General features: G+C 40.4%; 1 protein-coding gene across 1 annotated transcript in view; it reads right to left on the bottom strand.

The window, feature by feature from the left end:
• Positions 1-13,328, bottom strand: part of LOC149173591 (protein DNA-DAMAGE INDUCIBLE 1-like) — a 177,312-nt gene that overhangs the window by 112,151 nt on the left and 51,833 nt on the right. Inside the window, exon 4 of the mRNA XM_089426743.1 lies at positions 913-1,021. Within this exon, the coding sequence (XP_089282869.1) occupies positions 913-1,021 (109 nt within the window). The remainder of the gene's footprint in view (positions 1-912; positions 1,022-13,328) is intronic.

Genomic DNA, 13,328 nt, shown 5'->3' with positions numbered 1-13,328 from the left:
ATAAGCATATATGGTCCCATATGACATTTCCACCTTGCTCACAGTATTCACTCATCCAAATGTTAAGAGATCCGGAATTTTTTTTAAAGTTCATCAAGAGCTATTTGCAACATATATTTTAATATACTGTTCATATTAAACAAGTTTCTGGAAAGCAAAAAATATTAGATATGCATATATTCTGTCCCATATAATTATTCCACCTTACTGGCAGTATTTGATAATATCTCACTAATCCAAATGTTGAAGACATGGATTTCGCCAAAAGTTCATCGAGAGTAATTTGTTCATAGCCATGAATCGTAGTTAATGTGAAACTATTATAAGCCCTTCACTTCTAGAAACTATCATTTTTACCTTGTGTGTGAAATGTTTTCAAATTTCAAATAACAAGAAAACAAAGCCAAAAATGTCTAAGAAATCCTATCTTCATGTAATATACAGAAATAAAAGTGATATAGGAGAGAAAAGAATGAAAATTGTAAAGGCATAGGAAAGAAAGATAAAGAAAAGATAATGGAAGTGATAAGAAAAGGAAAGGAACAGACATGGATTTACGAGGCAGGAATCAGGATATTTGGCCTCAACTTGGACCAAGAACGAAAGATATAACCATTCTCAGTATGTTTTTGCATTTACTGAGTTGAACGATAGAGACATAACAACACAAAACCCAATGTAAATAATGATGAAAGGTGAATAACAAATTAAATATGTACTCCAGCAGATTCATTTCGAAAAGCATCAAAGCAGTACAAATACACAAAGTTTCAGAAGTAAAGGGACAAAACACTAGCAATGCCTCCGTTAATTTGCTTCCCATATAATACAGCTCCTAAAGCTTCTTGACGAAAATCTGACAATAGTAGAAATTAGAATCTAGAATAATGATAATAGTATATTATAATTTACCTCCAGCAATAGGTTCATAAGATGTGAATCATTTCGAATATGCTGCTGCATAGCTGTAGGATTTACAGCTGAGCCATCTGGATTTAGACTCAAATCATTTGCTCCTGTCCTGCATATAAAACTCAATTGCAAGAAGTCACGAGCCATGATATTGAAACCGGAAGATACCCAACTAAAGATAATGGTGAAAGCAAATGAAACAGAACTTTTGCAATATTCCTTGTACTATTAGAGTCTAGGGTGAGCATAATTTTGCATAAATACACACAACTCTCCATAGATATACACACATAATAATCAAAAGTATAAACCCAAGGACGCATGATATGTGTTAGTATATTCCGACATATAGGAAATAGTTAAGTATAACTTGGTCTAGTATAGAGTTAGGTAAAGTGTGTTTCTTTACTATGTACTTTTGTAACTTACAATCCGACGGTCACGATATATAGTGATCCGACGGTTCATTCTCTCCTCGGTATTACCGACACTTGATCCGTGGCTTAACACCCGATTGGTTCATGATCTCTATTTAAAGAGCATGGAGGGTCATTTGTAGGTTAACCCGTTCATGAGAGAAGCTTATGTAAATTTTCATTCTTTTATTAATATATTGCCTGAAGTGGCCACGTTGGCTCAGACCGTTGACTGTTTCCCTCTTTGAGGGTTTTAACCACGTCAAAGTATTGATTTGTGATCTGTTTGTGAGAGGTGTCCTTTGGTGTTCTGTCTGAGGAACTTACCCTGTAAATTCCTACATGGTATCTGAGCTATTTGAGGGCCGCATCCGTTGGTGATCCAAATCTGAAGCCGGTAGAACTGCATCCGACTACCGTTTCCTAGATCTATTGTTTCTGACTGCTTTCGGGCCGAGAGGACTGCTCTGTTGTGTTAGGAGCATCTGTTCCAGTGAGGAACCCTTTCGTTTCACGCGAAAAGGTTTCTGGTAGCCCTAGCTACGTCATTTTTAAGATCTGGAGGTATACAATGTTTTTTTGCAGTTTCTAGTTATTTTCTCTCTGTTTATTATTTCGGTTTATTTAGCTCCTTTTTTATTACCGGATCTATACCTTTCATTTCTGCGTATGCTCTTTGCCCCGCGACTCTGTGCGATCTGGGCAAATCAGAAACAGAAAGGAAGGATTTTTCTCATGCGTATGCTCTTTTCCGCCGCGCCTTAGTGTGATCTCGGAAAATCAGAAACATTGTGGAAAATATTTAGTTTCCGGCTAAAGCTAAATTCGAGCCGTAAGGTTCATTTTTTTTGTATGTCCGTGTTGGGTTTTGTGTTTTTTGTTTTGTAGGGAAAAAAGAACTTTCTCAAGTAAGCACACAGCCCAAAGCTTCAGCGACTTAGCTCACTTGGTCCAAAGCTACTTTATGAGAGTAGAGGTCTTGAGTTCAAGTCTTCTTTTTGTTGAGCTAATTAGATTAAGTTTGGAAAGGGGGCGGATTTTTTTTAACATTATCATTCATTTCCGCACATTCCCGCACTTCGTCGGCATCTTCATCAAATTTTCTTCAAAAAGCCATAACTTCTTCATCCGAAAGCCATTTTCAGAGCCGTTTTTTTTAACCAACCTAATTTTTCGAGATCTTTCCATTGGAACACTTAGTTTCAACATCTATAGCTTCAGTTTCTGTTAAAATGGAAAGTCCATGCCAAGTTATTCTTGACAGCACCAACTACTTCCAATGGTGGTCCTACATTGTGGATTTACTTAAAAGTAAAGGTCTCTACAGAATAGCCTCAGGCCAAGAAACCAAACCGAAAGATGAAGATAAGGCAGCGAAATGGGAAAATAGGCAAGATCAAGCACGAGGGTTGATAGGGATGTCTATTTCTCCAGATCTTAGATTCCATATTGCAGAACTTGATACTCCTGATGAAGCAATGAAACAGATTACTAAAGTTTTTGGAATTAAAAATGAACTTAAAGCCCATCAACTCAAAAATGAGTTGCTTACATTGGACCCCAATAATTTTTCTTGCATTGAAGATTTTTTGTTCAAGTTCAAGACCCTTAGACTTCTCTTGGAAGGTGTCAAGGTTAAGAAAGAAAATAGTAACCTTATCTATTCCATTCTTACTAAGTTGGGATCAGCCTACTCTGTGTTTGTTTCCACCTTCCATTCTACAAGAGAAGCCTTCATTTCTCAAGGACAAGCCTACAAGTCCCCTTCCTTTGATTCCTTTTGTGATTCTTTAATAAGAGAACAAGAAAAACTCTTACACCTTGGTCTTCTTAATCTTGGAAACTCTTCTAAGAAAGCATTAGCCGCCCAGCAGCAACCAAATTCAAAGAATCCTAAGAAGTTGTATCCTAAAAAGAATGGTTCTAAACCAAACAGGGTCCTAAGCAATTTCAGCCTCAAAATGAAAAATCATTTCAACAAAATGATAAGACAAATAAAAACAAAGGGAAGAAGACTGATAGACATTGCAACTTTTGTAATCGAGATGGCCACTTAGAATCCAAATGCTTTAACAAGATGGAAGCCTTGGAAGCAGCGATGAAGAAGCATAACATCCATTTGGAGCACTCTTCAACTTCAACTTCATCTTCAAGAATAGCACTTTCTGCATGTGGTTGTCAAGCATCTCGGTCTGGCTATGCACTAAATGTATCTTCTTCTTCTCATTCTCATGAGTGGCTCAATGATTCTGGAGTTTCTTATCACAAGGCCAAAAACAAAGCCATGTTTTCTTCTTTGAATGATTGTAACACCAAAAATATATATGTTGGTGATGATAGATCTCTTAGTGTTGTAGGGACTGGAACTGTTCATATAGACAATGGTCAATTTAATGATGTATTATGTGTTCCAACCTTATCCTGCAACCTTTTATCTGTATATCAGATAACTCATTCAGGTGAAGGTAAAATCGTTGAATTTTCACCTCACGATGTTGTAATTAAGGACCTAAGAGATCCTAGACAGATTTTAGCTATTGGCATTGCTGATGATTCTACAAGTTTGTATAAGTTTCACAACTTTGGGTCATCAAATCTTCCCTCAGTATTTGTTGCTCATAACGATGAAGTGAGCAAACTTTGGCATGAGCGATTTGGTCACTTAAACTATCGCTCCCTTCAGAATCTATGTAAAGAAAATATGGTGATAGGTCTTCCAATGGTATCTTGCAGAGATGGTGTTTGTTCCGGATGTGTACTCGAAAAACATCATCAGGATAGTTTTGAAAAACGTGCCTCTTGGCACGCCTCAGCCCCTTTACAGCTTGTGCATAGTGATTTATGTGATCCACTTCCAGTTGTTTCATTCTCTGGACATCAAATTCTTAAGCTAAGATCTGATAATGGCGGAGAATATGTTAACAACAAATTCATCAACTTTTGAACTGAGAATGGAATTCAAATGCAACATACTGTTCCATATACTCCACAACAAAATGGTGTAGTTGAAAGGAAGAATCGCACCTTAAAGGAAATGGCTAATTGTATGCTTCAATCTAAAGGACTTGGTCTTAACTTTTGGGCAGAAGCAATTAACTGTGCAAATTACATAATAAATCGCACTCCTACTAAGGTTTTAAAGAATATCACCCCAAAAGAAGCATGGAGCTCAATTAAACCAGATGTAAGTCACTTTCGTGTTTTTGGAAGTGAAGCATGGGCCCATATTCCAGATGAGAAGCATAAAGTTTTACAACCTAAGAGTGAAAAATGTATTTTTGTTGGATATTCTGAAGATGTCAAAGGATATAGACTTATTCCACTTAAGTCCAAAAATGTTATCATTAGAAGAGATGTATATTTGCTGAAAATATATCGGCCTACGAGCCTAGTTCGGCGGATGTGCCACCTCTCCCTATCTCTTCTACTTTTGAAAATATTTCTTCTTCAGATGATGAAAGCGAGGATGACAATCCTCCCCCACCTTCTCAGGATCCTCCTTCAGCGCCTCAGCTTCCAAAATGGGTTTGTGCTACTCGGGATGCAGCAGGTGATCTTGCCGGTGATCCTACAGATCAGCGACGTACAAGTTCTCAGTTTGATAGAGCCTCTTCTTTACTGGCTCAAGCTTCAGTGAATTATGATCCTGACACCTTTGCAGAAGCTTCAGGCCATCCAGATTGGGAAGCAGCTATGAATTAAGAATAGCATTCATTATTGGCAAATGATACATGGGATCTTGTTCCTCTACCAAAGGGACGAAAACTTGTTAGATGCAAATGGGTTTACAGAACCAAATATGGACCAGATGGGAAAGTTGATAAACATAAAGCTCGTCTTGTTGCTAAGGGTTTTTCACAAGTTGAAGGCATTGACTACACTGAAACCTTCTCCCCTGTTGCCAAAATGAACTCTATCCGCCTTGTTCTTTCCCTTGCTGGTTCTTTCAAATGGGAAGTCCATCAGATGGATGTTAAATCTGCCTTCTTGCATGGGGACTTGCATGAAGAAATCTATATGGAACAACCTATTGGCTTTATACAAACAGACTCCAGCCTTGTATGTCGGCTTATGGTCTCAAGCAAGCTCCTCGAGCTTGGTATGCCAAAATGGATAACTTTCTTTTAGAATGTGTACCTCCATACCCAAATGTGCAATAGATTGCAATGTGTACTACACACGATCAAATTATTTGAACACTGTAGGATGTTGTGGCAACCCATGTACGTGTGTATATGTGTGTCTGCCTGTGTTGAGGGTGCATTATAACCCTAGGTTGGATCCATGCTAAATGCTAACATCGTAAACCATGACTGACCCTAACACTACAAAGGCAATACTATAACAAAGCAGGATCACATAATGGCCACTTCAGGGTCACAAGCATCACAAAGACGAGTAGCCACTATAACACTAACATAAACCCTTAAGCTTGACTTAGGTGCACAAAGAAAGGAAAAGTGGTAAAATAAGACAACCTTTGTGACAAGTCAGTCAATAAAGGTCTCAATAAAAAATCACTCGTATATTTGACCTAAGTAAACATTACATCTTAACGTCCCCTTTATATAAATACATGAAAAATATGGTCGAACAGCGGCCAAAAAAACATTAGAATGACATCCCACTTTAATGGCTATTTAGGTATGGAATACTAATGACCAGCAAGGACAAAAACTATACCATGAATAACATGAAAAGTTGTCAACAGAAATATGATAAAATAATTTTAATAATGCCCAATAAATAACCAAGATAATAGGTCAATGGGAGTCAGAAGTACAACCAACGGAAATACACAATGAGAGTGCAAAAGCAACTCCTATCAATAATCTACAAACCATTAAAAAAAGCACTAAGGAGCTAGTCCATAGTAATAAAAGTAATATAGATACAAAATCCATGTCAAACATAAATGGTAGACGTCAAGATGCATCAAAGATAGAAGCAAAATGAGGGTAGGAAGAAGACAAGGACTCCACAACAAATTCATCTATCACCAAGGGGGATCTAACACAATCTCTAATAATCTCTTCCAGAGAATATTGAGAGGTCTAGGATGTGCGATCCCAGCAAAAGCCAACCATCCATTGCAACTCAACACTTGAGACCATTCAAAAAAGAATATAGTGATAGAGGTTTGACTACTGAGTGTGGAGAATAGGCAAATAATCAAACTACATCATGGACAAAACCAACCTGATGCACTAACGGGAGCCGATCTACTAACTAAAACTCTAGAAGAATTCTAGGGTCTCACTAATCTACAGGTTCATGTCACATGCAAATTTTCATATAGCTTATAGTCATTTGGCACCAAGGATGAGTGAAAAAGGGTGTGATCCGCTATATTACCACATATATTACATGCGCGGCTTGTACATCTTGTGATGGAAATGTAGCGAGTAAAGGTCTTCTAGCCTGTGCCTTAGCCAATGAAGACCTCAAATTGTCCTTCTCCTAGTATGAGTGCAAACTCATGAGTTAGTGTTAATTTTAGGTATGTTCTATGCTTAGAGCAATTTATTTCATTTTTCACAGTTAGCTCAATATCTTTTCCAGATTAGCAATCACATCAGCATTAAAGTAAACTGCTGATAGAACATAAACATAAATTGCAGAAGAAAAGCCAAGACAAGAGGACACAAGATGTGGTGCTAGCCAGGGACAAACCCAAATGTGGGGAAACCCTTGATCAATTCTTCTTATATGTTCTTCAATAGTTCGGCAGAGAGAGAGAGATAGTACATTTACAACAGAAGTCAACACTTTGACTTATCTAGATAAGAGCATAGATCATCTCTAAGAAGATGATACATGAGATCAGTTGAAGACATGCTACTTCAACTGATTCTCCAAGGTGACTCCTTCACCTATCATTATGCTGCATTTCGTCATCATGTTGCACCTCATCACGCTGCACCATGCTGCACCCATCATCACTATGTTGCATCTCATCATGCTTCATTAATCATGATTGTACCCATCACTGTATTGCATTATGTGCCATCGCTACACCATGTTGGCATACTGACCTATGTCTTCGCTGCATCTTGCTTGCTTGTTGTCCCTAGCATGCTTGTTGTCCTTAGCATGCTTGTTGTTACATGCTAAATGTCCCTTGCATGCTAGCTGTAACATTCCATGCTTGGTGTATTTGCTGCTAAGTACCATACAACTGTCCCAATGTTAGTTAGTTGTCCCTTGCATGCTGCTCTCCTTCGAAAACAAATGCTCTGGCTGTTTCGGCAGTTCTGGCTATTCCCGGCAGTTCCCGACAATTCCGGCAATTCCCACTGTTCCAGCAGTTCCGGCTGTTCCCGACAGTTCGGCTTCTACCCTCTGCGTCAGCTTTCCCGGCAGTTCCGACTTTTCTGGGCAGTTCCTGCAGTTCCGGCTATTCCCGACAGTTCCAGCAGTTCCGGCTTTTCTTGGCAATTTCGGCTATTCCCAACAGTTCCGGCCTTTCCCAGCGATTCCGGCTATTCTCGGCAGTTGCGGCTTTTCGCGGCAGTTCCGGCTTCTGCCCTCTGGATTAGGGCAGCGTTATCCCTTAGGATCTCTCCTCCTACTAAAACCCAAAGACAAGTAGAGAGGAAGAGATCCCAAATGTGTTGAAAATGACTCCATGAATATGTATTCCTGACAGTTCCGGCTTTTCCTGGCAATTTCGGCTATTCCCGGCAATTCCGACTTTTCCCGACAGTTCCGACTTTTCCCAGCAGTTCCAGCTTCTGCCATCTCGATTAGGGCAGTGTTATCCCTTAGGATCTCTCCTCCTACTAAAACCCAAAGACAAGTAGAGAGGAAGAGATCCCAAGTGTGTTTAAAATGACTTGAAGGCCACCTCTATTTATACTAAAACGTTGAGCACAAGTGGGATTTATTTGGTTGCTGACCGACCTTGACGAATTGTCCCATAACACAAATAAATTCATATCTCGATGAATACTTATTGGAATCGGATGATCTTTAGATCAATCCTACACCTCTCGATGAGAGGGATCCAAGAAAAATATCAGCTTCCATTAATAAGATGACCCACATGGAGTTTGGCCCTAGTTGCTAATTTTAATAGTTAGACTTTAGTTAGGATGAGTTATTTCTACTTTACTAGAATAATCATCAAGATGGCATACGTAGAGTTGGAGCTTCAGTTAAGTGGAGTCTTCATCAGCTTGACTACAAAACGAGGTCGCAGTTAGCAATTTAGTTAGAGCGAGTTAGTCTTCAATCTTGATTGAAGGAAGAACAAGTTAAGAACTCCAGTGTTGATTGGAGAGAGAAAGAGTAACACTCTCAGTTAACTCGTCCATCAGAACTCGAGCTCTAAATTTGAATTGGCTCTTCTTGCATGTTCGAATTGGGCCTATAAAGAGGAGGATGCAGGCACAAAGCATTCGTTGTTTTGCGCACAGGGATCTATGTGACATGACAAAGCGCATGAGTTTATGAGAGAGCCTTGACTGTGAGAGCACAGGAATTGTCTCCTCAGAAATAGGAGGAACAAGTGCGCTAGGATTTAGGAGTTGGTTGTGCGTAGATAAAAGGAGTTGGGTCCTAAGAAATAGGGTTATCAAGTGCACAAGGAAATAGGGATTTTCCCTATAAAATAGGAGTTGATCTGCACTAGAAAATAGGGGTTGATGTGCTCTAGGAAATAGGGATCTATTGCGCAAGGATTAAGGAGCCTCTACTATGCAAAGATCAAGCAGAAGAGAGCAGGTTTTACAAAGCAAGTCATGGAGGCAGCAGAGGAACAATTGTGCGCTAAAGGGTTGAGATCAAGCAAGATCAAGGCTAGCTAAGACCAATTGTATCTGTTGAGATTTGAGAGAGAAGTCAAACGCTTTCTCAAAGAGATAGATTGCTTTGTAATAGATCCAAGTGTTCAAGAACAATCAATAAAATAGCCACATCAAGCAAGCAGGTTTTCCATGTTGGATTTCCTGAGAAAAATAAATGTGTCAATTTGTGTGACGTGTTTTTTTTATCTCTAGTGTTTATATTCCGAAAAAAATGCATTGTTCAGAAACTTTGTATCTTGGTGAAAGTACATTTGATTTCAGTTTCGGTTGCCTTGCTTTCAGTTATTCATCTAAGTAGTTGAATTGTTCCATCGAAATTTAACATGGTGACAGAGCAAAGATCAGTGTAAAGACCAGAACCAAATTGACGGTTAGTGGATAGCGCAGATCAAGCAGAAGGCTTGCACTAGAGTTTGAAGGGCAGAGTAGTTCTTTGGATAGCAGTATGGCATTCCAAGGACTGAGGTCAGATCACAATTTAGAGGGGACCTCGAACTTCTTCTCATGGAAGGAGCAAATCTCATTAGTGTAGGAGGATAATGGGGTACTAGAGTTTGTGAAGAAACAAATAGTGCCACCTCAAGATGCCCAACAATTGATCTAGCATAACAAGAATGACACCAAGGTAAGGAGGATTATTCTTGAGGGGACCAGAGATTATGTTATCCCTCATCTCCATGAGAAGAAGACAGCGTATGAGATGTTTAAAGCTATCTTAGCTCTGTACCAAGGTTCTAATGATGCCAAGAAGCTTGCTCTCAAAGAGAAGCTAAGAAGTATCTGGATGAGCAAAGGAGAGCCCATCATCATATTGTGAAAATTTGGAAGACCCAAATTTCTACTGCAGCAACTGATTAAGCTTCTTGTATTTGTTAAATTACTAAAAATTATTTACTGCATCCTACAACAAATAATGAAACTAATACACTGCAACTTTCACCAATTAAATTAAATGTGGAAACAAGAAACTGAGCAAGAAATAAATACACAACAAATGACACCGTTATTTTTGGATAAATCTCCCCGAAAAAACCCAATGCGGGAAAACCAATGAAGCAGCTGAGGGTTTTAATCATTATGCAGTAGTAAATTTGAGTACAATTCGTTGGATGCCCAGCTAGCTATGCGATATAGAGAGAAACTGGCAAAAAGGTTAGTGAGAGAAATCTCACATTGTTCTGGGAGATTTGATTTTGATCTGGGGCTTACTGACTGGCCCCACATTGCCTCTGCGCAGCTTCTGTGTCAACCCTACACAGAACTGCGTCACTCTAGCTGGGCTCTGCGTCAATCCCTCTGTTGACCTCCTACTAACTGGAAATTCAATCTCCATGCCTTCTGGTCTCACCCCCCGGCTTCCTGCACTGAATCTCGGCTCTCCTAACTAGAATTCGAACTCCCTATGAAGCTTTGCGCTGCCTCTACATGGTCCTGCGCTGCCTCACTGAACTGCTATTTGCCTTCTCTGCCTTGCACTCCCCGGATCTAGAAAGCTTCTTCTGGTCTACTATCCCTGCCCCTCACTGCAAGAAATCACCTTGATCGATTCTCTAGCAACTGTTGTGCTGCCCTCTCTGAGAAATTTGATCTCTTGATCTCTCCCTGATGTGTTTTCAAATGCCCATCAAGCCTCCTCTTATAGTCCTTCAGTTGAGAACCAACGGCCCAAATTAAATTCTAATCAATGGCTCAGATCATTTTGGCTTGATACTCATCTTCTTCTAGAAGTTTCACCCACAGTTTGATTAATACCCTTTAATTATTTTAATTTCCTAAGTTTAGACTTAGGCACCCATTAAAAATAGCTAATTATTTTAATAAAATTGTCTCCGGGTGGAATTTCCCAAAACAATTTCTGGGTATTGTGGAATACATGTGTACAAGCCTCCCTGCAAATCTTGAGGCCTAGAGCACATCCGATGCTACCAAAAATCAACACACATATCTTTCAAAGTTCACTTAGGTTTGAGATGAGCTAGGTGGAATGGACATGACTTTAGCAAACAGTGACCTTGTGAGTCTTGCCCTTCTGGGACTCCATAAGTCTTGGTATAGTTTCCAGGATGCAGTAAGTGGCAGAGAGAATATTCCCAGTTGGGAAAGGTTCTAGAGTGACTACATTCAAGAAGAAATCTAGAGAGGACGTGACCCGGATTTAAATAAGAACGCAACAAATTACAGAGATAGCCATAAACACAAAGATGCAGTGGAAATAATGCTTCATTTCATTAACGTAAAATACTGAAATATGCTTACAAACAGAAATGGAAATAAACCAGCTAGGGCGATGGTAGCTTATCTCTGCCAAAAGATGTGGCGGCTACCTGCCTCTGAACTTCCTTACAATGAGGCTCAAGGGCCTTTTATTATTGAACAATAAGAGCAAACCCTAAACAACCAAAACCCTAACCCGAGGAGATGTAACACCAAGAGTTTATGGGCCCCGTTGGGGTCAGTTAGACAGCCAACTTCCTGGGGTCGCGACTTGGTCATATTATCTTCGTTTGACGCGCATGATAACCCGTTGGAAAGATATCTCTGAGGGCTACGACAGAAAAGACGATTTTAAACAAAAACTGTTGGCGGTAGATTTCCAAAAAAAAAGTCGTTTAGGGCCTGAAAACAACTCCGGAAGTTTAGGACCCGAAAAACTGCTAAAAATAGTAAATTGTGCTACAATTAAGGAAACTGAAAAACTAAAAGAAGCAATGGTGGGGGTCCAAGTGGAATTGGCGGGTGGCCACCAATATCCACCTGGATCATTCCTCCCCCCTTTCGAAGCAATGGTCCCCATTGCGTTGAGTTCCTCCATGAGATGAGGAAACTTATGCTGAACTTGGTCCCTGGTGAGCCACTTGCCCTGGTGAAGGAGTTGGCCTGCTTTGACAACTTGATACAGTTGGATATTCTGCTGGCGAGTGTGCTTGATCTGTGTGTCCATGATCCAATCAGTTGCAACTTGTTCCATGGAATCTGGATTTAACTTTGTGGGTGTGAGTTGTTCTGCAATGTCGGATGTGTCTAGTAATGGTGGAAAGTATGGCCGAAGGCGGTCCACATTGAACACTGGGTGCAAGCCAAGGAATGGGGGAATGTTGAGCTCAAATGTATTGTCTCCCACAGCCTTGGTAATAGTGTAAGGACCATATCAGAGTGGTCTGAGTTTTCGATAGGCTCCGGTAAGGCATTCCTTTTGCAAATGCAACCAGACTTTGTCACCCACCTGAAACTTGTGTGGCACCCGATGTTGATCATGTTGTTGCTTGTACTTGGCATTTGATTTCTCCAGAATGTCATGGGCTTGCTGGCGAATATGTTGGATGTGCTCAATGAAGTTGTTTGCCTTATCTATTTCGGATTGGACATGAGCGGAATCTACGTGAGTAGCTGCAAATGCCATGGCCACATCAATGGAACATAGTGGCTGGAATCCCAAGCCCACCTGAAAAGGGTTGTGGCCAGTCGAGTTATGGAGAGTCCAGTTATAGTTGTGCTGAACATAGGGGAGGCTCTCATCCCCTGTGCGTGGATGCTTTGAGTTGTACATGCGCAGAATGTATACAATCATCCTGTTGACAACCTCTGTCTGGCCATCAGTTTGAGGATGGAAGGTTGTGGACTTAGTGAGTTTGGTGTCCAGCATCAACCAGAGACTGGACCAAAATGTACTGAGGAACCTGTTGTCCCAATCTGAGATGACAGACTATGGGATCCCAAAGTGTACCCACACTCGTTCAAAGAAGAGTTTAGGAGTGGCTTCTGCCGTGATATTCTTCTTGCAAGCTGCCATAATGGCCATCTTCGAGAACCTGTCGACGACCATAAAAACACAGTCGTTTCCATGCTTAGTGGAAGGAAGGCCTGACATGTAATCCATGGAGATGGATTCCCAAGGTCGATTAGGGGTAGGCAGCGGGGTATAGAGGCCTTGCTTCTTGATGGTCGGTTTGGGAATGAAGCAGGCAGTGCATGATCTAATGTACTTCCCAACATCTTGTCGAAGATTCAGCCAATAGAAATACTTCTGCAGTACTGCCACCGTTTTCTCAACACCGAAATGCCCAACACCCCGACTGTAGTGTGCTTCCCAAATCATCTTGGCACCCTCGCTTGAAGGAACACAAAGGTGACCCAGGTAGCATAACAGGGCATCTTGGAGGTGAAAATCTGGAACATGCTGACCCTTTAAGAG

Source organism: Pinus tabuliformis, chromosome 4_2 (genome assembly GCF_031772625.1).
Source record: "Pinus tabuliformis cultivar Carrire ecotype Pingquan chromosome 4_2, CPIR1, whole genome shotgun sequence".
NCBI classification, from domain to species: Eukaryota; Viridiplantae; Streptophyta; class Pinopsida; order Pinales; family Pinaceae; genus Pinus; species Pinus tabuliformis.
Note: the sequence above shows the minus strand (reverse complement) of the source record. Positions and strands in the feature narration are given on the sequence as shown.